At 66.2% G+C, this 22,909-nt stretch overlaps 2 protein-coding genes across 5 annotated transcripts; both read left to right on the top strand.

The window, feature by feature from the left end:
- The first annotated feature begins 631 nt into the window (after positions 1-631).
- PSMD4 (proteasome 26S subunit ubiquitin receptor, non-ATPase 4) lies at positions 632-5,372 on the top strand. Of its 2 annotated transcripts, none has more exons than XM_082780839.1 (10): positions 632-756; positions 1,591-1,731; positions 2,201-2,315; positions 3,102-3,188; positions 3,502-3,570; positions 3,959-4,174; positions 4,279-4,387; positions 4,686-4,817; positions 4,962-5,029; positions 5,146-5,372. In XM_082780839.1, the coding sequence occupies exons 1-10, from the start codon at positions 731-733 to the stop codon at positions 5,311-5,313; spliced, it is 1,131 nt and encodes a 376-aa protein (XP_082636965.1). In that variant the 5' UTR covers positions 632-730; the 3' UTR covers positions 5,314-5,372. The 2 variants fall into 2 exon arrangements, with proteins under 2 accessions (XP_082636965.1, XP_082636966.1); XM_082780840.1 differs by lacking the exon at positions 632-756 and adding an exon at positions 1,091-1,119.
- Positions 5,373-6,025: 653 nt separating this feature from the next.
- Positions 6,026-22,702, top strand: ZNF687 (zinc finger protein 687; the record flags this gene model as incomplete). Of its 3 annotated transcripts, XM_082780833.1 has the most annotated exons (10): positions 10,998-11,398; positions 14,448-14,787; positions 14,875-16,714; positions 18,716-18,894; positions 19,402-19,578; positions 19,805-19,967; positions 20,428-20,724; positions 21,065-21,177; positions 21,560-21,701; positions 22,229-22,702. In XM_082780833.1, exons 1-10 carry the CDS (start codon positions 11,221-11,223, stop codon positions 22,700-22,702), a joined length of 3,903 nt encoding a protein of 1,300 aa, XP_082636959.1. In that variant the 5' UTR covers positions 10,998-11,220. The 3 variants fall into 3 exon arrangements, with proteins under 3 accessions (XP_082636960.1, XP_082636959.1, XP_082636958.1); XM_082780834.1 differs by lacking the exon at positions 10,998-11,398 and adding an exon at positions 6,026-6,108 and having other exon boundaries at positions 14,448-16,714; XM_082780832.1 differs by having other exon boundaries at positions 14,448-16,714.
- Between the last annotated feature and the right edge of the window lie 207 nt (positions 22,703-22,909).

The following is a 22,909-nucleotide window of genomic DNA, read 5'->3' as shown; positions in this document are numbered from 1 at the left end:
CTTTCTGGGGGGCCGGGGCGGGCAGGGAAAGGGTGGCGGTGGCCAAGGGGCAGCACGCGGGGGCTTCCTTTGTCTCTGGCTGTAATGCAGGGGGCTGGCCCGAGGAGCCCCGTGTGCCCCGGAGGAAGGCGGACTGGAGCAGTTTGCCTGGGCTGGTGAGGGCCGGGTCAAGGCCGCGTTACGGGAGCTGGGCAGCCGTGAATCCATGGGTCCTGGTGGGATCTGAGGGAGCTGGGGGGAAGTCGGTGCTGGGCCACAATCCGGTGTCTTGGGTGAGCCGTGGGGAAGGGGAAATGGCAGAGGGCTGGAGGGAAGCAAACAAACGTCCCTCCGGCCAAAAAGGGCAAGAAGAGACCTGGGCAGCCTCGGCTCCATCCCTGGTAGGGGCTGGAACAACTGGGATGTGACCTGCTGGGGGTGCAAACAAGCAAACAAATATTTATTTATTCATTTATTTAAGCAAACAAACAAACAAAGGGGAGCGACGGGGCCGGGGCCAGGCTCCTGCCTCAGGGGGGGACCTGGGGGGCTCTGCCTGAGGGGCCGGGCGGGGCCCAGCTTCCGGAGGAGGCGAGACCCCTCCGCGACTACAACTCCCGGCGTGCCTCGGGGGGGGCCGCCCCGCCCCGCCCCTTCCAAGACGGGCGGCGGGGATTGGGCGGCGCCACGGAGCCAATCGGCGGGCTCCCTGCTGAGCCGGCTCGGGCCTCCGTGAGGGAAGGGAGGCAAGATGGTTCTGGAGAGCACCATGGTGTGGTGAGCGGGCCGCGGACACCGCCGGGCACCGGGGGGCACCGGGGGCGCCTCCCGGCCCCCCTCTCCAGCCCCCGCCCCGCGGCGCAGCCCGCTCCGTGCCCCTGGGGGCGGCCGGGGCCGCCGCGGGTTTCCCTGAGTCATCCCCGGGGGAGCGGGGCGGGGGCTGAGGGGGGGCAGGGCCCGGGCTGAAGGGGGCTGAGGGGGGGCCTGGGGGTGCCCGGGGGGCGGCGGGGGGCGGGGGGGGGGCAGCGCTGCCCGCAGCTGCGGCGCAGACCCCGCGGTTCGGTTTGTCATCGCAGCAGCGCCTCGGGCCCGGCCCGCTGCGGTTTTAGTACCGACAAAGGCCTCGATGGGGTGGGGAGGGTGAGATCCGCGGGCTCCGTTTTCCCGAGGGCTGGCAGTAAGAAGGGCTTTTTCTGCCTGCCCTGCGCCGTCCCTGCCACTGGAGCGGGGGGTGGGGGCCCAGTTCCAGGGGCGCTGTGCTGTGGCTGCAGCCTTCAGCCAGACTCTGTGGGGCTCGGCTGCCTGCGTGCGGGACGGAGCCGTGGGGTTTGTGTGCCTGCACCTCTCCTGTGGCTGGGGTCCCGCTGGGCTGCGGGGCTCGTGGCGCTGCTGGCAAAGTGCAGGCTCCTGGGGCTCCGCTCAGGCTCCTCGTGCTGCTGCGAGCCCAGGGCTGGCTCTGAGCTGAAAACCTGGGTCGCAGGGGCGAGGCTCTGGGCAGCCCCAGCTCAGCTCCCAGGGCCGAAGGGCTGCGTGACCCTGGGCACGCTGTCCTGGAGAGCACCTCAGGGATGGGCCTCAGGCCTCTCGCTTCCCCTGCGCTCTGTGTTTCAGTGTGGACAACAGCGAGTACATGAGGAATGGGGACTTCTTACCCACTCGCCTGCAAGCCCAGCAAGATGCTGTCAACATCGTGTGCCACTCGAAAACCCGCAGCAACCCCGAGAACAACGTGGGGCTCATCACCTTAGCCAAGTACGTGGGGTCAGGCTCGCTTCTGCATCACCATGCTGAAGTGTTTGGGTGGCTCTTGGGAGCTCTCCTCCAGACCCATCCTTTTGTGGCCTTGGGTCCCAGAGGGTGGCAAATACAGGTAGAGTGGTCGCTGCAACTAACGGCAGCCCTGAGGGGGTTGTTTGTTCCTCGGCTCTTCTAAGGCCTGTAGGACTTTGGTGCCTTTTTGAACTCCCTCTTGGCCAGAGTTGATTCAGGCTGGCCAGTGGGCTGGGGAAGCAGCCTTTGCACAGACCCGTTACGTGCCTCGTTTGTGTAGGAAACCAGGCTGCGAGTCTGGCCCCAGAACTCGCTGACCGGGCAAAGCCAAGAGCTGGCAGACGTGGAACAGGCACCAGCTGCGGGGAGGGAGGGTTTCCTGCTCCCTGGGGGGGTTCACAGGGGAGTTTTCAAGTATGAGATCACCAACCTGCCTGTGTTTGTGTTGCAGTAACTGTGAAGTGTTGACCACGCTCACTCCAGACACAGGACGGATCCTTTCGAAACTCCACACGGTGCAGCCCAAAGGGAAAATTACCTTTTGCACAGGGATCAGAGTTGCTCACGTAAGCGGTCGTCTTGGTCACTTAAAACTGTGTCTGCACTGTGCTCTGTAACTCCTGCGGCCTTGGTGTGTCCTGCTGATGGCTGGGGCATGGGGAAGTTGTTCTGTTCCTGCCTCTACAGCTGAGTAAGGAGCAAGTTGTTTGGTTTTGCCGCTGTTTCCCTGTCTGCAAAGTGTGGATGAAACTTCCTGTGTAAGATCCAACAGGAAAGCCCAAAGTTTAGGTCTGGGGGTTGGCTTCAGAGGGACCTGGCAGCTGCTTCACAGGGCTCTGGCCACGCTGCGCAGCAGCTGAAGCTGTCAAAATGGCATCTGGAAGTGAAAACTGAATTTAGGCAGGTGGCTCAAAACTGCCCCTGTTGGAATTTGGCCACGAGTGGTGTAATCCCGCTCGGTTTGTCACCAGCTACTGAGAAAGAACTGTTAGAACTCTGGCTGGGAGAAAGGTCCCTCCCAGCAGCGTCACCGCAGGCCGAGCGGCGCAGCGCTGTGACCGAGGTGTTAGCAGGGCCCGCCTGGCTGTGGCTTTGGGGGGAGGAGGAGCTGCGTGTTGCCCGCAGCCCAGTGATCTCTGCCGCTTTGTTTCTGTCGCTGTGGGTTTAGCTTCCTGCAGGGCGCCTGCCCCTCAGCTGCTTCAGGCTGGGGGCCACTTGCTGCTGAGAAGCCTCCTGGCGTTTGGTCCCAATCTTCCTGCAGGGCACCCACCTGGAAGTAACAGGGGTGCCTCCCAGCCGTCCTCCTTTCCTGAGAGTTGCTCGTTCAGTGCGATGTGACTTTTGTTTTGTAGCTGGCTCTGAAGCATCGTCAAGGCAAGAATCACAAGATGCGGATCATTGCCTTTGTAGGGAGCCCTGTAGAAGATAACGAGAAAGACGTGAGTAATGCCAGTCAAAACAAACAAACAAAAAAAAAGTCTTTGGCCCTGCTCTGCGCTGACCCTTAAATCAGATTTCCCTTTTGTTCCCTGCCCTGTGCCGAGAGCAAGGCTCTGTGCCCCCGCACGGAGGGTGCGTGACAGAGCCCCTTGCTGGCAGAGTGGCTCTCGGCTGGGAGGGCTTGAGGCTGATCCTGGGCTTTGTGTCTCGGGGAGCACATCCCGGGAGCTGTTGCCTGGCTCCTGATGAGCTGAGGTGTCTGTAAGAGAACTGTGGGCAGTCAGCAGCTGATGCCGCCGTGTCTCCTTGCAGCTGGTGAAGCTGGCGAAGCGTCTTAAGAAAGAGAAAGTCAATGTGGACATCATCAATTTTGGAGAAGAGGTGAGATGTGTGCTGCGCCCGTGTGATTAAGATCCAGGCCAAGGTTTTGCATTCCCCCCGGCCCTTGGCTCCTACCTGGGCACATGAGGGAAGAGCACAAACGGTTCCGTGCCCCGCTCCCGTTCTGCTGCGAGCCTCGGTAGACGCTTTCCTTCCCAAGGGAAGGAGCAGAACCTCGCTGCATGCTCCCAGGAAGCGTTTCTGGCTCCTTGTCCTGGGATCAGCATCGCCTGTGGCTCTCTGCGGGCTGCTGGGAGCGCGGTGGCCTTGGGGGTGAACGCGGCATCGCCTGGGGCGGGGTGGAGAGGGGAGGCGCTGGGGGGGCAGCCTGTCAGTGCTCCGGCAGAGCCGGGGGGCGCCAGGCTCCCAGCCCCTCTCCCTGCCCTAGGAAGCCAACACAGACAAGCTGACGGCCTTCATCAACACCTTGAACGGCAAGGACGGCACCGGATCCCACCTGGTGACGGTGCCGCCGGGGCCCAGCCTGGCCGACGCCCTCATCAGCTCCCCGATCCTGGCCGGAGAGGGAGGCGCCATGCTGGGCCTCGGCGCCAGCGACTTCGAGTTTGGCGTGGACCCAAGCGCCGACCCGGAGCTGGCTCTGGTGAGATGGGGCCGCGGCGGCTGCACGCGCTGCACTGGGCAGGGGACGACTAGGGGTCCCCGTGGGCTCCCCACTCAGCGCCGGCCCCGGCCCCGTGTCCGCAGGCGCTGCGCGTCTCCATGGAGGAGCAGAGGCAGCGGCAAGAGGAGGAGGCCAGGAGGGCTGCAGCCGCTTCTGCAGCTGAAGCTGGGATTGCAGCCACCGGCGGGGATGGTGAGCGGCGGGGCTGGGGGCGAAGCTGCTGTTGGCAGGCTGGGGGGTGCGGGACGTGTGAGGGCCGTGGGGCTGCCCCAGCGCTGTGGGAAGCAGGCGCTGGTCATGGCACAGCCCTGCACAGCTCGGCAAACGCTGCCCTGAATACTGGGCAGGGCTCAGCCCTGAGCAGGTCCAGGCCGGGGCCTTGTCGGCTGCTGCCACAACTCCCCGGGGGTCGCAGGGGAGACGGGAAGGGTTTTGCCCGGCACCGGGGGGGTTTGGTGCTGGGTTGTGAGTTTGGGCTTTGTGTGCGCAGATTCGGACGATGCCCTGCTGAAGATGACCATAACCCAGCAGGAGTTCGGCCGCGCCGGGCTGCCCGACCTGAGCAGCATGACGGAGGAGGAGCAGATCGCCTACGCCATGCAGATGTCGCTGCAGGGGGCAGGTGAGGCCCCTGGGGGGTTGGGGGGGGGGGCAGCTCCCGGACCCTGACCCCTCTGTGCCCCAACCGGGGCCGTCCCCGCGCCCCGGGGGCTGTGACCGGGTCCCCCCTGGGTGGGTCCCAGCCCGCTGCCCCCTCGTCCCGCAGAGTTCGCGCAGGCTGAGGCGGTGGAGGCGGACGGCGGCGCGGCCATGGACACCTCGGAGCCGCCCAAGGTGAGGCCGGGCGGGGGCTGGGGGGGTTGTGGGGGACGGGGTCACACCGGGGGGGGGCCGGGCCCGGCCGCCCGGTGCCGCCCCCCCCGCACTGCCCGCCCGCCGCCGCCCCGCAGGAGGAGGACGACTACGACGTGATGCAGGACCCCGAGTTCCTGCAGAGCGTCCTGGAGAACCTGCCGGGCGTGGACCCCAACAACGAGGCGATCCGCAACGCCATGGGCTCGCTGGCCTCGCAGGCCGCCAAGGACGGCAAGGAGAAGAAGGAGGAGGACCGGAAGTGACGAGATGAGCCCCGCCCCCTGCCCCGCGCCCCGCGAGCCAATAAAGGGCCGATCGCAGCCGCCTGGCAGTGCTTGAGGGGGGCGGGGCTCGGCGGACGGGCAGCGGGGGCAGCCAATGGGCGGGCGCGGGGCGGGCTCTGGGGAGGGGTGGGCGGAGCGGCGCCTGGAGGATGGGGTGGGGCCAGCGTGCAACGGCAAGTGGAAAGGCGGGGCGGGCAGCCAATGGGGTGTCGCGGGGGGCGGGCCTCGGCTGTGACGGGCAGGCCGCTGGTTCAGTAGGGACGCAGCGAGCGGGCGGCGCCCTGAGCGATGACGCCTGTGGCCAATGGCTGCGAGGATCCCTGCTGGAAGGGCAGCGCGCTCTAGCCAATAGCGAGAGAGGGAAAGCGGGCTGGCTTGACGAACGCCGCCTCCAGCCAATCGGCGTCCAAGCTGTCCGCAGGCGCGCCGGCCTCGGTCGCCAATAGGCGAGCCGCGTGGGCGGAACCGGGCTTTGAATGGCTGCCCCGTCCCCCAATCGGTGCGCCCGCGGGGGGCGGCCTCCTTTTCCCGAGTCGCCCCGCGTTCAGCCAATGGCGAGTGCGCGCGGCCGCCATCTCCCGCGAGCGACGGCGGCGCCGACCAATGGGAGGGCTCGGGGCGGGGAGTGACGGGAGGCGCGGCCAATCGCGCGGCGCCGGGGGGGCGGGCGCGAGCGGCCGGCGGCGCAGGGCGGGGGGCGCGGGCCAAGCAGGAAGTGGCTGAGGAGAAGCGGCCGCCGCCGAGGGGCTGGGCGGGAGCCGGGGCCCGCCGCAGGTAGGCCCGGGAGGGGCGGGGCGGGGCCGGGCGGGGAGGGGGGAGGTGAAGGGGGGCGGGGGGGGCCCGGGGCCGCTCCCCCCCACCCCCCCGGGCCGTTACCGGCCGCGGCTCGGGGCCGGGCCCCGCTCGTCGCCGCCCTCCCCGGGAGCTTCCCCTCGGCCCCCCCTTGGCCCCCCCTCAGCTGCCGGCGGCTCGGGGCCGCTGTGGCCCCCCCGTGAGGCCGCCCGGGGCCTTCCCCGCACCTCGGCCCCGGGGGGGTGCGGGGGGGAAGCACCTGCGGCCTCCCAGCCGCTGCGGGGGGGGGGGGGGCACAAAGGGGCTGGGGCCGGGGGAGGCCCCTGGGTGCCCCCCCCGGTGCCCCCCCCCGGTGCCCCCCCGGTGCCCCCCCGGTGCCCCTTGTGTTGGGCCCGGCTCCCGGCTGAGTTTCTCGCTCCGGTTCCCCGGGGCGAGGCGGCCCCGTGAGGCGGGGGCTGTGCGGGCTCCCCCCGCCTCCCCTCTGGAGGTGGTGCCGGGGGAGGGTGCGGGGGGCTCCGAGCACCCCCCGGCGGCCCGGGAGCAGCGGGGAGCTGTCGGGGGGCTCTGGGGGCAGCGGCTGCGGGGGGGGGGCGGCAGCGGGAGGCTCGGAGAGGAGCTGGGGGCGGCCCGGGGGGTGCGGGGGGCGTCGCTGTGGGGGTGTCGGCGCCTTGGGGGGCGGCTGCTGGCTCCCGGCCGCTTCCCGAGGGGCCTCCTGGGTCCCGTGTGCGAGGGGGCAGCGGTTCGGTAGCGGGAGCGCCTCGCGGGGTCGCCAACCCCCTCGCTTCATCTTCCCCGCTGTTTTCGCGGCGTCTGCCCCTGAAAAGTCCCCGATTTCCCCGGGCAGCCCGGGGGGGCCGCGGTGATCGTCCCGTCACGGATTGAATTCCCGGAGACTTCCCCGAAGGGTGAGCGGAGGAAGCCCGGTAGCGTGGGTGCTCAGGTGTTAGCAGCGCGTTAGGCAGGGCGGCTTGTTAGTGGGAGCAGCTGCCTCCAGCGCGTATTTTTAGCACGGCTGAGGAGGGAAAAAAGCGCCCGAGCTCGCGCTGCGCCCCACATGTGGCTGCGCTGGTGGGGGTGGGAGGGGAGGCCGGGCACTGCTGCGGCACCAAGTGTCCCACCGGGAGCTTCCCTGGGCTGTGAGGAGCAGCAGCAGGCCCAGAGGGCTCCCCCGAGGCTCGTGCTGGGGGGACCCAGCTGCCCACGGGCAGTGCTGGAAGCCTGCAGGGCCTTGCAGAAGCACCGGGGCTGAGCCGCTCTTAGGGGCGGGTGGGGAGCTCCGTCGAGGGGCCAAAAACCCTCCCGGTGCTGCCCGGGGCTCACCGGCCCGCGGGGAGCTGCTCTGAGCCTCGCGTGCTGCTCTCAGTGGGTTCTCCTGGGTCGTGCGATCCCGGCTTCCGCTGACGTGGGATTGCCTCCTGCAACATGTTCCGTAGGGCTTGAAGTTACCTGTCCATAAAGCACCTGAGCACGCAGCTGGGTACTAGAAAATGCAAATGTACGCGAGCAAATGTGCACGGCTCAGGCGCGGGGCTCTGGTGTGTGACAGCAGCGAGGGGGCTTCGTGTTCCTTTCTTCTGGCATCCGACCGGGCGCTTTTATTTATGCTGCTAGAATAAATGGGGTGTTCTGGCCGGGGTTGGAAACTTCGTGTTGTAAAAGTTGGTGGGATGAAGTGGCATGAAACGCGCGAGGATGGAGAGAGGTGGGTCTGTTCTCTGAAGATCTGACAAAATCTGGCTCGTGGAGGGCTGTGCTGGGAGCCCATCGCGCCATCAGAGGGAGCGTGGCCTGCGGAGGGTGGAGGCGATGCCGGGAGCCGCACGGGGTGGTTGTGCCCCGAGCCGACCGCCCCTTGCACCCTGCAGGCCGTGGGGAGAGGCTCGTGGTGCTGCGCCTGCCCGTGCTTAAAATCTTCATTTCTCTGGCCAGCCAAATTGTCAGTGTTTCTGGATCTCGTCCACTGCTTGTTTGTTTTGCTCTTTCCCGAAGTTAGCAGATGGTGGAGCCTTAATTCTGTTAAACGTGTGGGAGCTTAATCCCCCCCAGCCTCTGCCGGGCCGTGTGGCAGCTCTGCTCCGCGGGACGGGCGCGCGGCTGCTCGGGTGGATCTGCCCCGGGCTGCGGGGGCAGCACAGAGCCCAGGGCCGTGCTCAGCTCCGATGCAGCCCCTCTGCTGCCCGAACGGGGGGGTGGGAGCGGGCTGGGCAGCGGGATCAGCGCGGGTGCTGCCCTCCTCCCCCCCACCCCTTCGCAGCTCATTTTGGGTTTGCCCCTCGTGATTTCCCCCTCGGATTGCCCCTCGGATTTCCCCCTTCCCTGCCTGCGGACCCAGCTCATGGCACTTCCATGCGGCTGGGGGCCGCCCCTCCCTCGTCTGCTGCGCCGCTGGGAAGGAACGGAGTGCCCTGCCTCTGCAGGGCTAAAAATACGAGCTGCTCGAGCCCATCCTCCACCAAGCAGCTCGGCCTCCTCGCTCAAAGCCTCCCTGAAACCCGAGGCAGCGGGCAGGCCGGCAGCTGAGGATGCTGCAGCGCTGGAAATCCTCCTGCTCGCGGCGAGTGGGAGTTGGCCTGGCTAAGAGGCTTTGGGCCGGCGCTGCCGCCGCCCTCCCTGCTGCGTCCCCTGGTGCCTCGCGGCCGCTCTTCCCCGCGGGGAGCCCGAAATGGCCGATGGCTCAGCAGCAGAAAATGGATTTGCTTCCTCCCGAAATTCTGCAGCGCTCAGAGCAGGGACGATCGGGGCACGTGAGGCAGCGGGCAGGGTGGAAAAAAAAGGAGAGCAGCACCCGCGGCTCCCTGCAGCTCCCAGGGGTGCTGGTGCCGTTCGTGCAGTGCTCCGGGCCCTTCAGCCCGGATCCAGCTCGTGGCGTTCCCATAAACACGGCTGGTGCCGGGCCAGAGCGAGTCTGGTGCAAAACCCACGCGTTTTTTGCAGCTGCAGGGCTGTGGTGGGGCTGCGGTGGGGCTGCCCGGCTCTTTGCTCCCCAGACCCCCGCTTCTGACCCTGGCCGCGTGCCGGGGCTGAGCCACGCCGAGGGCTGTGGGCACGGCGCTGCCCTGCGGGGCGATCCGGGAGGGGTGAGGAGGGGGAGCGGGGGCTGCCTGGGCACAGCGAGCCCCTCCGTGGCCTCTCGGGGGTAAATTAATCATTAAACCCTCGGAGAGCCTTAAAGCGACCGTTGTCTGCGAGGCCAGGCGGGGGCTGCCCCTGGCATGGAGGAGCTGGCTCCTTTTTGGTCCTGTGGGGCTGGCAGCGGGGGGGCCCTGCCCGCAGAGCTGGGCAGAGCACCCACTCCCTGGGAAACGCGAGCCCCCCCCGGCCCTCCCCCTCCTCTCCCCCACGGGGAGCCCTCCCGAAGCTCAGTCCCCGCGCAGCGGCCGCGTCACCTCCCCGGGAGCGCAGCCGGGGCTGGCTGTGGAGGGCCGGGTGGGCGAATTCCCCAGAGATGGGGAGGCCGAGGGAGAAATCCCCGGTGTTGGGAGGTGAGGAGAGCCCCTGGGCCTGCCAAGGAGAGGGAACGGGGTGGGCATGGAGAAATCCCATCTGGAAATCCCGTCGGCCTTGGGTCACGGCGTCTGCTCTGCCCCCCAGCTGCTTCGCTGCCCTCGGTGCTTTCCTCTGCCTGCTTGTGCACCTCCTGTGCCCCGGGGGAGGGGGAAAGGGGCTGTGGGAGATGGGACCCCGTGTCCCCGGATCCCCAAGGTAAAGGCAGCTGGTGGGCAGGAGCCCTTCTCGGCGCTAACCTCCGTTTCTTTCCTCATCTGTGGCCTCCTCCCAGGCCTGGCTGAGTCCCCTCTGGGGCCGAACCTCTCATCTCGGAGATCTTGTTTGCTCTCTGGCCTTAGCTCGGCTTGGGCAGTAAAATTACACGGATTCGCGTCGCTTGGAAAGAATCGGCTCGGTTTCACCTCATTTGTGCACCACCTTCACGCCGGGGCCAGCTCGCTGTGTGGCCGCTCCCAGCAGGGTTTGGTTTTGGGGCGCCACCGTGGGTGCTGTGGGCAGGAGCCCCCAGCGTGGACACGGAGCCGCTCCTGCCCACAGCCCCCGCTGCTCGCAGCAGCTCAGGCAAAACTCATCAAAACTGCCCTTCCAGCCCCAAACACAGCGCGCCTTCCTTTTACCCGCGCCGCCTCTCACCCACGGCATCCGGGCAGCGGCTTCGATGGCTGGGGGGGGACACGGGGCTGGTGCTGGGGGGCAAGGGGAAGGGCAAGGAGTAGAGGGGGGTGCTGCCTGCTGCTGGAATAACCCCAGGTGGGGCTGCTGGGGGGTCTACCGCCCCCTCCCCGCCAGGTCGGGGCCGTGGATGGAGGCACAGGAGCGGGGAGAAGCCACCTCGGGTGCCGCCAGTTGCTGCTCTCGGGATTGGCCCCGTGATGCCGGCGCTCGTTCGGCTCTCGGGGAGCAGCCGCTGGCCCCGGCATGGGCTCGGCACAAAGGGCTGGCCTCCCAACGGGGGAGCGGCTCCCAAACGGCCCCGGGAGGGCCCCGGGGGATGGGCTGTGCGTGGCTGCAGCCCTCCAGGTGAGCCCGCTCCCGTTTCTCTCGCAGCCAGCCCGGCGGCCACGCGCTTTCTGCGGGGCTGTGCCCGTGCCGGCGGCCCGCGGGAGGCCAGCAGTCGAGGCCCGGGGAGCGGTGGCACGGGGACAGGCTTTGTCAAAGGTTTCCTCCGTGCCTCGGAAGCTAATCCTGCCGTCACGTGGTGCCGCGGCTCCGCACTCCCGCTGGCCTCGGACGCAGGCAGGGCCGCGGCCCCGCGCGGGGATGGGGGCGGCGGGGGGGGCTCCGCTCGGCCGCCGGCTGCCGGAGGGCTTTCGGTCCCTCCTTTGGGCTCGGCGACAACCGGCCGACGGGAAGGGAAGCCCTGGCAGGGCCAGGGAGGGAAACAGGAAAAACAGCCCGTAAAAAGAGCGTAAAAATAGCGAGCCTTGGCACGGGCCTGGCCCCCGGGCTTTTGTCTGGGCCCCTCGGGGCTGCTCCCGGGGGCTCGGGGGCAGCGAGCTTGTGGCAGCCCCGCGGCGGGGACGAGCGCGAAGCCCCCGGTGCTCCTGCCTTGCCGAGCCGCCTCTTGGCGAGGCTGCGGGGCTGCGGATGAGGCTCGGGGCCCAAGGCAGGTCTCGGACCCCCCCCCAGTGCTGCGGGCGAGGGCAGGAGGGGCTGGGGCGGGGGGGAGCAGCGAGCGTCGCCTCCCCGCGAGCCGTGCCTGGTGTTGGCCGGGCAGGAGGGAGCCCTGCTTCTGGAGGAGCCGCGGTTGCTGGGGACAGCTCTGGTTTGTGATCTTCAGGTTTTCTCTTGCAGCGGTGGGCGGGATGAGCAAAGAGCCCTGGAGCTGCGCGAGTGGCTCCCAGTGCTGTTACTCCAGCTGCCAGCCCCTGCAGCTCCCGGCTGGCGCAGGGCCCGCATCGCAGGCGGGATGGGGCCGGCCCGTGGGCAGCAGCTCGAGAGAGTTTGGTGTCAGCTCCTTTGGGCCCTGCCTGGGCCTTCCTCTGGCGGGGCCGACCCCAGGGTGGGCAGTGCCCGTCCGTGGCTGCCACCTCTGAGCTCCGAGCGGCCGCGAGGCTGCTGGCAGCCGGGCGGTGCAGCGAGGATCTGCTCCCTGCAGCTCAGCCCGGGCCCTGCGTTCCTGACCTCCCCCCGTTAGGGGAGGCGTTTGCAGACCCCTCTGGGGGATTTTTGGGCCCCGCGAGGCCCCAGGTGCTGCGGGGCCGGGCCGCAGAGCCCTGCCCAGGACCAAAGCTGCGCCCGCAGGCCCGCGGGGCCTCTCCGGGAGCTGTGCTGCACGGCACGGCCTCGCCACTTGGCTTCCTCTTCCTGCCAGACAGCGGCCGAGACGCGGCCCCACCGGAGCCGCTCCCCGCCCCTGCTGCCCCCGGTAAGCGAGGGGCCGGCCGGGCCCCGGCTCCTGTCCCACACGGGGCTGCCCCCGGTAGCGTGGCCCCGCTGCCAGCACCGGGCTGCTTTGGTGAGCGGGCTGAGCAGAAACCTGCCCGAAAGCGAAAGCCCCAGGGCAGCGCCGGGACGTGGGGCAGCGCTGGGTGGGGGCTGCCCTGTGTCGGGGCCTCTCGTGCCCCCCGGGAGCGGGGCTGCTTTTGGCACAGCGCTGGGGGCTCGGCGCAGCGCCCCGCTGAGCGCTGGGGAGGCTGGTGGCGTGGCTCGGCGAGGTGCTTGCCCCAGGGCATCCCCAGGAAGGGGTTTTCATGGGGGGACAGGATCGGGTGTCCCCAAGGAGCCTGTGCCCCGCGCGCTGTGATGTGTTTCTGGTGGCAGCCGGGGCAGTGAGCAGCGACTTTCGGATTTCTGTGCTTTTCGGATGCTCTCCTTTCAGAGCAGGGCTGGGCTGTGCGGCTGGCAGCCGGGCTGTGCAGCCTGGGGCTCAGCTCTTGAGGTCGGAGAGGATTTCTGGGTCTTTTCCCAGCACCGCTTTGGATCTTTGCCCCTTCCTCTCTCCCGTGCCTTGGTTTCTCGGTTTCGGGGCCCTGCGCGGCCCCGATCACCGCTCCCCGGGGGGCAGGTGCCTCTGGCCAGGCAGGACGGTTAAAAATACCCCTCCCTTCCACCACTGCCTTTGAAAAACAGTTCTTGTGCCTAAGAAAACAGTGGTGTTTGGAGCTACTCCCCGTGTCAGCAGGGCAGGGGTGGGGACGGAGCCGGGCCCTGCCCACCTCTGCTGCCTCCTTTTTGCTAGGAGAGCCGGGAGGGGGCTGAGCGGGGGATCTTGGCCTTGGGGTTTTGAAGGACAACGCTTGTGGGGGCTCCTGTGGCCTGGGGGAGGAAAACCGCTGCAGGACGGAGGGGGCTGCAGTGGGGGCGTTTGGTCCTTGCGGATGTCGCAGGGTCTCTGGGGAGGAGGTCGCCATGGAAGCCGAGTTGCTCCTGCGAGGACGCGAGCCCGCTCCTTCCCCCAGCAGCGCAGGCGCTCTCCTGGCCGGTGGCACCGCGCTTGCACCCAGGGACGTGGCGCTGCCAGGCTGCAGCCCTCAGCAGGAGCCTCCCTGCGGGCAGCTGGAGCCTCCCTCGCCTTCTGCTCCGCGTCACGGCCCCGGCGAGGCGAAGGGAAGCCCTGGGGGCGAGGCGCTGTGGTCTCCAGGGCAGGAGGCTCAGGCAGGAGTGTGTCTGAGAGGAGGCGCTCTGGGAAGCTGCAGCTCGTGCTCATCCCTGGTCCGATACGAGGGAGCGTCAGGAAAGCGGCTTCGTTAGCGCTGCTGCGGGGCTGAGGTGCTGAGGGGCCGTCCACGCCTGGGGCCTCGGAGCTGCTCGGCTCCGCAGCAGCCCGTGGGACGAGGCGATGGGTGCCACGATCCGAAGGTCCGGCAGCTGAAGGCGCCTCTGGTGCCAGCCGCCAGGAGGGTGCCATGGCTGCTCTGCTGAGACGATCGCGGCGGGACCCCGCGGGCTGGCAGGAGTTGGCTGTGGTGGCCGTGTTTGCTCGTACCTCCTCCAGCCTTTGAGCTGAAGGGTTTGTTTTTGTTTGTTTTTTTTGCTCTGCTGACTGATGGTTGGGGGTAACCGGCTGCCCCTGGGGGCGGTGCCATCCCCAGGAGCATCCTCAGCCCCGTCCCAGTCAGCAGCAGGGTTATCCCTGTCAGTCAGAGCCCTTCCTGGCTAAGCCACATCCCTTGCCTGCAGTTTAATCCTGGGATTTCTTACCCGGCCCCCGGGGGCAGGAGGAACATTATTCCCTTTGTCTCTGCTGCAGCCATGTTTGGAATCCTGTCTCCACGGCTCCTCTCAGCCTCCTCCTCTTCGTCCTCGGCTCCCCGGCCGCCGGTGTTGGAGGCCTCCTGCCCTCCTCCTGCCCTCCTCCTGCCCAGCCTCGCAGCCCTGGGGAGGCCTCGCTGCTGTGGGCGAGGACCAGCCCGGTGCCAGCCCTGTGCGCTGATTCACCGTGAGCCCGGATGGACGGCTCTGGCCCCGGGGCAGCGCTGCCTCTGCCAGTCGGCCTCCCTGGTGCTCAGCCTCTCCCAGGACGCTGGGATCCTTTGAACTCTGTCCTCCGGGCTGGGGATCAAAAGATGCCAAGCAGACAAAGCAGGAAAGGCAGAGAAGTGCCGTGATTTGCCCCCGGGCTTCAGGGCTGGGGTTCAAAGGGAAGGAGGCACGGGGATTTTGTGGCTGGTGCGGGGTAAGCCAGGAAGGAGCAGGTTCCCAGCCTTGTTTGGCAGGGGGTTGGCGCAGAGCAGGGGCTCGCTGCCACCTGGTGAGCTCGTGGTGCTCGGGAGAGCCCCGCACGAGTGGGGTCACGGCACGCGGGCGCGCTGCTGGCTTCGTCTGCGTGCTGGGGTCGTGGTGCTAATGCTCCTCTCCTCCCTCTCTTCCAGACTCTGCCGTAGTCCCCACCATGGGTGACATGAAAACTCCAGATTTTGACGACCTTCTGGCAGCTTTTGACATTCCTGACATTGACACGAACGAGGCCATTCACTCCGGCCATGAGGAGGCCGACGCTCACATCAAGCAGGTCCCTGGGGAGCCGGGGCCCCCCGACCACGTCCTGCCCCACACGGACATCACCGCGGTCAGCGTGATCGTGAAGAACACCGTGTGCCCCGAGCAGCTCGATGCCCTGGATGGGCGCAGTAAAGACGGGCACGTCATCGGGCCCCGCTTGCTGCAGAACGGCTTCGGGGCCACCGAGATGCCCAGGTCCCCCAGCTCCAGGTCCGTGGAAGCTGTGGCATCCTCCAATGGGGAGTGCTGGGTGAAAGAGAAAGGTCCCAAACCGCTGGATATCTTCTCCCATTTCAGTCCCGATCCCAACGAAGACAACGCTGCCAACCTGATCGACAGACCTCGAGAGTGCAAGCCCAAGGAGAAGTCCCTGGCCGTGCCCTCCCTCTCCCCGTCGCCCACCCCATCGCTGGACTGCAAGGAGCCCATGGGAGAGAGCGCGGAGAACCTGCCCCCGGCTTTCCCACAGCCCTTTGAAACCAGCCAGGCAGGGGGAGCAAACGGGTCCCCTCCTACCGTTCCCTGCATCAAAAAAGAGGAGTCTGACTCAGAGGAGGTGGGCCGCGAAGCCAGCCCAAAGGGTTTGGCCGCAGCCCTGGGTGACAGTCCCTTGGAGCACTTGAAGTCGGTCACTGTTCGCTACTCCACAGGTGATTCTCCCATCGCTTCGTGGCCCGGTTCCGACCCAAACCTGGACAGCAGCACCAGCAACCTCCCCGAAGTGAAGCGCTCGCCCACCAGCCCCCGGGAGCCGTTCTTCAAGCCTTCGTCCCCCGTGGTGCAGAGCCCCAGACTGCCCCCTTCTCCAAAGCAGCTGGATGACATCGCCCTCAAGGAAGAGCAGGAGGCTCTGGAGAAGTCGATGGGAAGCCCACAGAGTATGTCTAGTGCTGAGGAAGAGGAGGAAGAAGACGACAACAACAACGATTCCCCTTCTTCCAATTCCTCGCGGCCCCTGAAAGTGCGGATTAAAACCATCAAAACGTCGTGTGGCAGCATCACCAGGACGGTGACCAGGGTCTCATCGGACTCAGAGCCAGGCTCCACCAAGGGGGCGGCCGAGCAGAGCTCTCAGGAGCCCTCTCTTGAGGGTCTCAGCTTTTCGGGTTCGGCAGAGAAAGAGGACGGGATCGTGCTGGAGGTGCCCAAGGAGAAGATGGATCTCTCCAGCCCCTTGAAAACCATCGAGGGGCCAAAAATTGTCAGCGTCCAGCTTGGCAACGGCACCAAGATCAAAGGCACCGTCCTGCCGGTCTCCACCATCCAGAACGCCAGCAGCGCCATGCTGATCGCTGCCAGCGTCGCCCAGCAGAAATCCGTGGTGCTGCCGTCCAAGACGGGCAAAGCCGTGGCCAAGAACATCATCAACCTGGTGCCGCAGACCCTGCCCAAAGCCGACACGCGGACCAACGTCAGCACCGTGACGCAGACCACCACCATCACCACCACGGCCAACCAGAAGGTCAACGGCACCACGGTGGTGATGGTGCAGCCGCAGAAACCTTCCCCCACCATCGCGGGCACGGTCATCTCCAGGAGCCAGTCCAGCCTCGTGGAAGCCTTCAACAAGATTCTCAACAGCAAAAACCTCTTGCCAACCTACAAGCCCAACCTGAACCCCCCAGCCGATGCGAGCCTCTCGCTGCCTCCGTTCGGTTACCGCTGCCTGGAGTGCGGGGACTCCTTCGCCCTGGAGAAGAGCCTGGCTCGCCACTACGACCGGCGAAGCATGCGCATCGAGGTGACCTGCAACCACTGCACCAAGCGCCTCGTCTTCTTCAACAAGTGCAGTCTGCTCCTGCACGCCCGGGAGCACAAGGACAAAGGGCTGGTGATGCAGTGCTCCCACCTGGTGATGAGGCCCATTGCTTTGGATCAGATGATCGGGCAGCCGGACATCACCCCCCTGGTCTCGGTCGCCTCCTTCCCTGCCGGCAAAGTGGCCGGCGTGGCTCAGGACGCCTTGGCCGCGGCCAACGGGGCTCCGGAGCTCCCCATCCTGCCTCTGAGCAGCGGCTTGGAGCAGACCAACTACAGCTGCTTCAGGTGCCTGGAGTGCAAAGAGCAGTGCAAAGACAAGGCTGGGCTGGCCGCACATTTCCAGCAGACGGTGACCACGGGGACGACCAGCAGCACGGTACGTGGCTGTGAGGGGCCCTCCTGGCACGCGGCGCGGGGGTGGCTCGCGTGAGGGGAGCAGCAGCTGGAGAAGCTGCCAGGTCGCTGGGGGGCTCCGTGGGGCAGCTCTTGGGGCAAACGCGTTTCTTGTGCCCGCGTTCGCCGGCCTGCCTTGCGGATGCCTGCTGGGCAGAGCTGGCAGCGAGCTGCAGGAGGAGGCGGGTGAGCGGCAGCCCCCGTGCTGGCCGTGGGGGCGCTCTGTGGGAGAGCAGCAGGGCAGGGCTCTCCAGGTGCCATCTGAGCAGCTCTGTCCCTGCGTGCCCGCTGTGAGAACCACGCAGGAAGGAAAAGGTGAGAGCCAGGATCTAGTCCCTGCCCGGAATCGGGGGGGGTTTTGGCAGGAGGTGCGGGGGGCAGAGCAGTGCCTGGCCTGCCAGGCAGCCCCTACGCAGCCACGTTGCAGCCGTGGCCCCGCTGCTTCCTCTTTCTGCTGGCCTGAAGCACAAACAGAGTCTGGGGAAAAAGCAGGGAGTCTGTTTTTAATCCGGCTTCGAGAGCTAACCTTGAGCTGTGCGCGCTTCCTGTTGTTGCCAAGACATCCTGGTTTGTTGGGCAGGCAGCACCCAGCAAATGCAGGACTGAGAGGTGACCTCTGAAAGGCAGGCAGAGCGCACAGGCCCCCAGAGGAGCAAATGCAGTCCCACGCGGGCAGGACAGCACCCCGCTCCTCCTCACCTTCCCTTCTGTCCGCCAGCTTCCTCTGCACGGGAGGAATTTGTTGTTTCCTGGTGCCTCTGATTGCTTTGAAGCGCTGCTGCTGCAGCCGAGGCGCTGTTTGGCCGCGGCCCTGCTGATCTGGAGCTCTGCTTTCTGCATGAAGGTCACCAAGGCTCACGTGCCCGTGTGCCTGTTTTGCTGCCAGAGCCTCACGTCCCGTCTGCAGGCAGCTGGGGGGCCGTAAAGCATTTCTGGGGCACAGGAAGCATCCTCTCAACAGGGAGAATTTCCTATTCCCGTCCCCTCTCCTAACCCTGCTGTCGGCAGAGGGGTTGAGCTGTGTGGGATGCAGCGATGCCAGGACGTGCTCTGGATCTCCGGGGCTGCGGCAGAAGCAGTGAGAGGGCACAGAGATCCCTGCTGGGGGCAGGGACCTTCTCTTTCTCCTTTATCCCAGCCCGAGGCAGGAGAGGCAGCAGGGGCTGGCCCTGGGTGGTGTTTGCCTGCAGCAGCCAGCTCAGCCCGCACTTGTGCCGTCCCTGTTCTGGGTTCTGGGCACGTTCCAAGCATGGGGCAGCTCTCAGGGAGCGGTGGGGTGGATGCTTGGGCTCCTTGCAGGCGGCTTCTCCCTTCCAGCAGCCTCCTCAGTGGTTCCTGCGCTGTCCTTGCCCCTCGATGCAGACCCTGCTCAGACCCGAGGGCGGCTGCAGGACTGGGGCCCAGCCTTTCCCATCTCCCTCCCTCCAGGCGCGGCACTTGTGTGGGCAGGGCTGGCTGCTCCTGCTGGCTCAGCCTTTGTCCTTGGCTATAAAAACCCTGCCGTGGTTATGGACCTGCTCCTCTCCGTCCTCCCCCCACCTTTGCTCTGGTTATCGCGTCTTTCAGGGCAGCTCCTTCCACTGGAGGCTCCGTCCTGTTTCCCTGAGCCCTTGCCAGCCTCCCCTCAACGTCCTCGTGGCTGTGCCCTGGTGTGGAGGTGGAGGTGGCTGTGAAATGGGTTTGGAAGCTGGTTTGAATGAGCCCCCGCTCCCTCCTGGCAAAGTGGCTGGTGCCAGGCTACCCTCAGCACGGTGCAGCTGGGATCCATCTGCGATGAGAAGCCTGGAAAAGGCATCTGAGCGCGGGGAACACGCTCAGCAGTCACCCAGCGAGCTGGCACAAGCAGATCGTCTCCTAAAAGAGCCCTGCGCACGAGCTGCCTGCTCCCCACGCTTTCTTTCCCCCAGCAGCACAAAGAAAGGGCTGAAAAGTCCCTGCCCGCGCGGCGCGCGCCGGGCTGCAGCTCTGTGCCCTTGTCCCGCAGGTCTGCACGACGTGCCCCATGATCATGTCCAACCGCTGCAGCTTCAACGCCCACCAGAGGATGCACAAAAACCGCCCCCCCCATGTCTGCCCCGAGTGCGGGGGGAATTTCCTCCTCGCCAACTTCGAGACCCACCTGAAGGAGGCCTGCCTGCACTTCTCCCGGAGGGTGGGCTACAGGTAGGGCTCTGCCTCCTGCCAGGCTTCTGCTGGGGCCGAGGGGACCGGGGAGTCCCAGGGCGGGCGGGGGCCCTTCTTGGGCAGGTTTCTGGGCAGCAGGTGGGGCAGGAACCCACCACCCCCCTCCCCCTGGTGCTGGGTGCAGGGCTGAGGATGAAATTCTCGCTTCGCTCCCTTCTTCGGCTCTCCCCCCCTCTAACCCCAGGGGAATTTTCCTCCTGGCCACGGTTCTGACCTCAGCCAGAGCTGGCAGCGTCGAACCCCCAGGGGCTCTTCCTGATGAGCAGTGGGCAGGGCTGGATGCCTAGAACTGGTGGGGTCCTGGTGGCTCTTGGGGCTTGGGGGCTCCTGCCAAGTGCTGCCTGCAGGCAGGGAGGGGCGAGCTGCCCCTGCAGCAGCCGTGGGCTCCTTGCTTCTCGTCCGTGCCTCGGCGTGCGCTGGTGTCGGTGGCTGGCTGAGTCCCCCGCGCCGCCCGTCCCCTGCCTCACGCTCTCCTCCACTCTGCAGATGTCCCAGCTGCGCTGTGGTGTTCGGCGGGGTCAACTCCATCAAGTCCCACATCCAGACCTCCCACTGCGAGGTGTTCCACAAGTGCCCCATCTGTCCCATGGCGTTCAAGTCAGCCCCCAGCGCCCACGCGCACGTTTACACGCAGCACCCCGGCTTCAGCAACCAGCAGTCCAAGTAAGTTCCTTCGAGCCGGCCGCCGGGCTGGGAGAACCGGGAGCACTCCGGGTGGGTGGGCGGCTGGGGGAAGCGCTCAGCACCAGTGCAGAGAGCTGGGACCCCCCCATTTTACCTTCCCATCGCTTGGTGTGGGCCGGGCTGCTCCCGGCCCTCCTGCCCAGGGGCATCCTCCACGGTTCTCGTGACCCTGGGCTGTGCTGACAGTGGCCTTTTCCTCCGGCAGAATGATTTACAAGTGTGCGATGTGCGACACGGTCTTCACCCACAAGCCCCTGCTCTCCTCCCACTTCGACCAGCATTTGCTCAACCAGCGGGTCAGCGTCTTCAAGTGCCCGGACTGCCCGCTGCTCTTTGCCCAGAAGCGCACCATGCTGGAGCACCTCAAGGTAACGCCGTGGCCGGGCTCAGCCTCCTGGTGCCTCTCCACTGCCCTCTTTCACCCCTCATGACCGCGATGCTTCAGACCCGAGGGGAATCCCTCAGCCCCACACTGGGGTGGAAGGAGGAGACGGCCCCGCATCGGCTGCGTGCTCACTGTCCCTCAGAGCTGTGGAGCTGTGCCCATGCCTGAGTGTCCCCAGGGGGACAAAGTCCCCGATGCGCTGTGTTCCCACACCCTGATCAGGATATTGGTATTTGGTAAATACTTTTACAGGGGTGTCCTGGGGCTGGATTATGGCTGTCAGCTCATCCCCATCACAGCAAGGCCTGGTGTCTCCCCTCCTGCCCCGAGGCTGAGGGTCCATCTGCAGAGGGAGGCCTGGAGGCCACTGCAGGGTTTCCTGCAGTGCTGGAGGAAAATCCTGGCCCCGGTCAGCTGCCAACACTCTTGTCTTTGCTTTCCAGAACACTCATCAGCCCCAAAAACCCAAGGACGACCTGGCAAAGAAGGCGGCTGTCCTGCTCACACCAAAGCAGGAACCTGTCGAAACCCCCGTGTCCAAGATTTCGGAGGAGTCATCGTCCTCCACGGAGGAGGATGAGCCTCCCAGCTCACCAGAGCTGCGCAAGACAAAGCGGAGCCGCTTCCAGCGCAAGACAGTCAACAAGTCGAAGGGCAGCGGGTGGACGTGCGGGGTTTGCCACTCCTGGTTCCCAGAGCGTGACGAATACGTCTCCCACATGAAGAAGGATCATGGCAAGGTGAGGAGGAGGCCAGGGGCTCCAGCTCTGCCAGAGGGCAGGGCACCCAGGCTCCGTGCTGGGCCCGGAGCATTCCCTGCCTCGCTGCGGGCAGTGCTTCTCCTCCCGTACAGACCTGGTCAGGAGCCTGCCTGCTCGCTGAGGCTTCGGGGAGCTGTTACCTGTTACGGTGAACAGCAGAGAGCAGATACTTGGTTCCCCAATGTGCAGCCGTGGGATGGGAAAGGAGAGATCGGAGGCAGTGCTGAGGCCCCACATCTGGCTTCTCTGCACAGCTGGAGAGCCTGACTCTGGTCTCAGCTCCCGGTGTGGGACCCACCCGCCTCTTTCTTTCTTACAGTCGGTGAAGAAGTTCCCGTGCCACCTGTGTGAGCGTTCCTTCTGCTCTGCTCCCAGCCTCCGGAGACACGTGCGCGTGAATCACGAAGGGATCAAGCGCGTCTATCCCTGCAGGTACCCACAGCACCTTCTGGGTTGGGCTGAAACAGGGGAGTCTGGTTCCAAAGGGGCGAGTGGTTTCCCTGTCAGGCTGTTGTGGGGAGGATAAAGTTGCAGATGGTTGAAGCATGATGGGGGTTTAACAAGGGTCTTGGAAGTCAGATGGAAAGAAGTTACTGAGGGAGGGATTGAGTCTTACTGAGTTTTATACCCTGTAGAGGAAAGCAGGTGAGAATATTTTCAGTTAGAGCAGTAAATTGGGGGGGTCAGGATGCTGGATCCAGCTTTCCTAGGGCAGCCAGGGCTCAACATGTGCGCAGTCATGCTGAAGCAGGGCTGGGGCTCGGCTCCTCGCTGCAGAGCATCGCCTCAGTGCCGCCCTGCTCTGGCCCCGCAGGTACTGCACAGAGGGCAAGCGGACCTTCAGTAGCCGGCTCATCCTGGAGAAGCACATCCAGGTGCGACATGGGATCAAGGTGACCGACCAGACAAAGAGCCAGGAGGTCGTCATCGCCCGGATAGGGACTGGCACTACGCAGGTACGAGGTCGCTGGGGGTGCTCGCAGGGGCCTTGCAGAGTTTTCAGATAGGGCTGAAGGCAGCTCCGCAAGCCCTGATCCTGGTCACTCGTGCCTCCACGCGTCCCGCGGTGCCTGGGGCTGGCAGCTCCCTCCCGCCGTGAGGCCCAGTGGCTGCCGCATCGTGGCACGGTTTGTTTAGCTCCTGTCTCTGCCAGCATGGCAGGGACTGAACTTGGCTGCCTCAGCCTCTTGCTGTGTGCTGGGAGAACTCAGAGCTTGCTTGGGAGCAGTCCCAGGCTGCGTGGGGTGAAGGCACTTGGCGTGAGGGGTCAGAGCGACTCAGAGGCAGTTTGTGGGATCCCCTTGGCCGGGGTTACCAGCGGGGGTGCAGCTCCTGGGGCCAGCCAAGAGCGGTGGAGTCACTGCCCCCATTCAGCCTTTACCTGAGCAGATACCTGGAGCCCGTTGGGGAATTACTGAGCAGGTTGGGGCTCTGCTGGGAGCTGCTCGGGCCAGGCACCCACAAAACCCAACCTTTGTCCCAGGTGTCCAGCCGGAAGAGGAAGCTGTCCTCAGACGAGGGCGACTCGTGCAGTGAGGAGCCTGACAGCACCACGCCCCCCTCCAAAAACCCCAAGGGCGACCGCAAGGCTCCCTTCCGCTGCCGCAAGTGCGGCTACCTCGCCAGCAGCTCGGCCGACTTCCAGGAACACATTCCCCAGCACCGGACTGACGAGAGCTCCCACCAGTGCCGGGAGTGCGGGCTCTGCTTCACCTCCCAGGTCTCCCTCAACCGCCACCGCTTCATCACCCACAAGAAGAAGAAGGGAGCGGGCGAGATGGAGGAGCCGGGGCCCCGCAGCCCCCTTGAAGGAGGTGCCCAGCACATGGCCGACGGCAAGCTGTCCTGCAAGGTGTGCGGCCGCTGCTTTGACAGCCAGCTGAACCTCAAGACGCACTTCCGCACCCACGGCATGGCCTTCATCCGTGCGAGGCAGAACGCAAGCCCTGAAAACTAGGGCCCCGGTGGAGGGGTATGAGACGTGTATATAATCAGCACAGAGCAGTTTGCAAGGAGGCTGCTGGAAGCCCACCTGGGTGCCACCTTCCTCCCTCCTCCTGGGCAGCGTTTTGAGGCAGGGCCGCGTGAAGGAGCTGTGAAGAGATGTGAGCTGGCTGGTGCGCTCTGGCCCGACTCCGTGTGCCCTGCACGCGGAATCTGCTCG

This window comes from Aythya marila (genome assembly GCF_965140915.1).
Source record: "Aythya marila genome assembly, chromosome: 29".
Taxonomy (NCBI): domain Eukaryota; kingdom Metazoa; phylum Chordata; class Aves; order Anseriformes; family Anatidae; genus Aythya; species Aythya marila.
The sequence above is the reverse complement of the archived record's forward strand: the minus strand, read 5'-3'. Positions and strand labels throughout refer to the sequence as shown.

What these genes read in the sequence shown, in the direction of transcription:
- PSMD4 (XM_082780839.1), top strand. Translation starts at nt 731, where the DNA reads ATGGTTCTGGAGAGCACCATGGTGTG. An exon ending in CTGGAGAGCACCATGGTGTG is followed by an intron (nt 757 to 1,590) that starts GTGAGCGGGCCG and finishes TCTGTGTTTCAG; the next exon opens with TGTGGACAACAGCGAGTACA. An exon ending in TAGAAGATAACGAGAAAGAC is followed by an intron (nt 3,189 to 3,501) that starts GTGAGTAATGCC and finishes GTCTCCTTGCAG; the next exon opens with CTGGTGAAGCTGGCGAAGCG.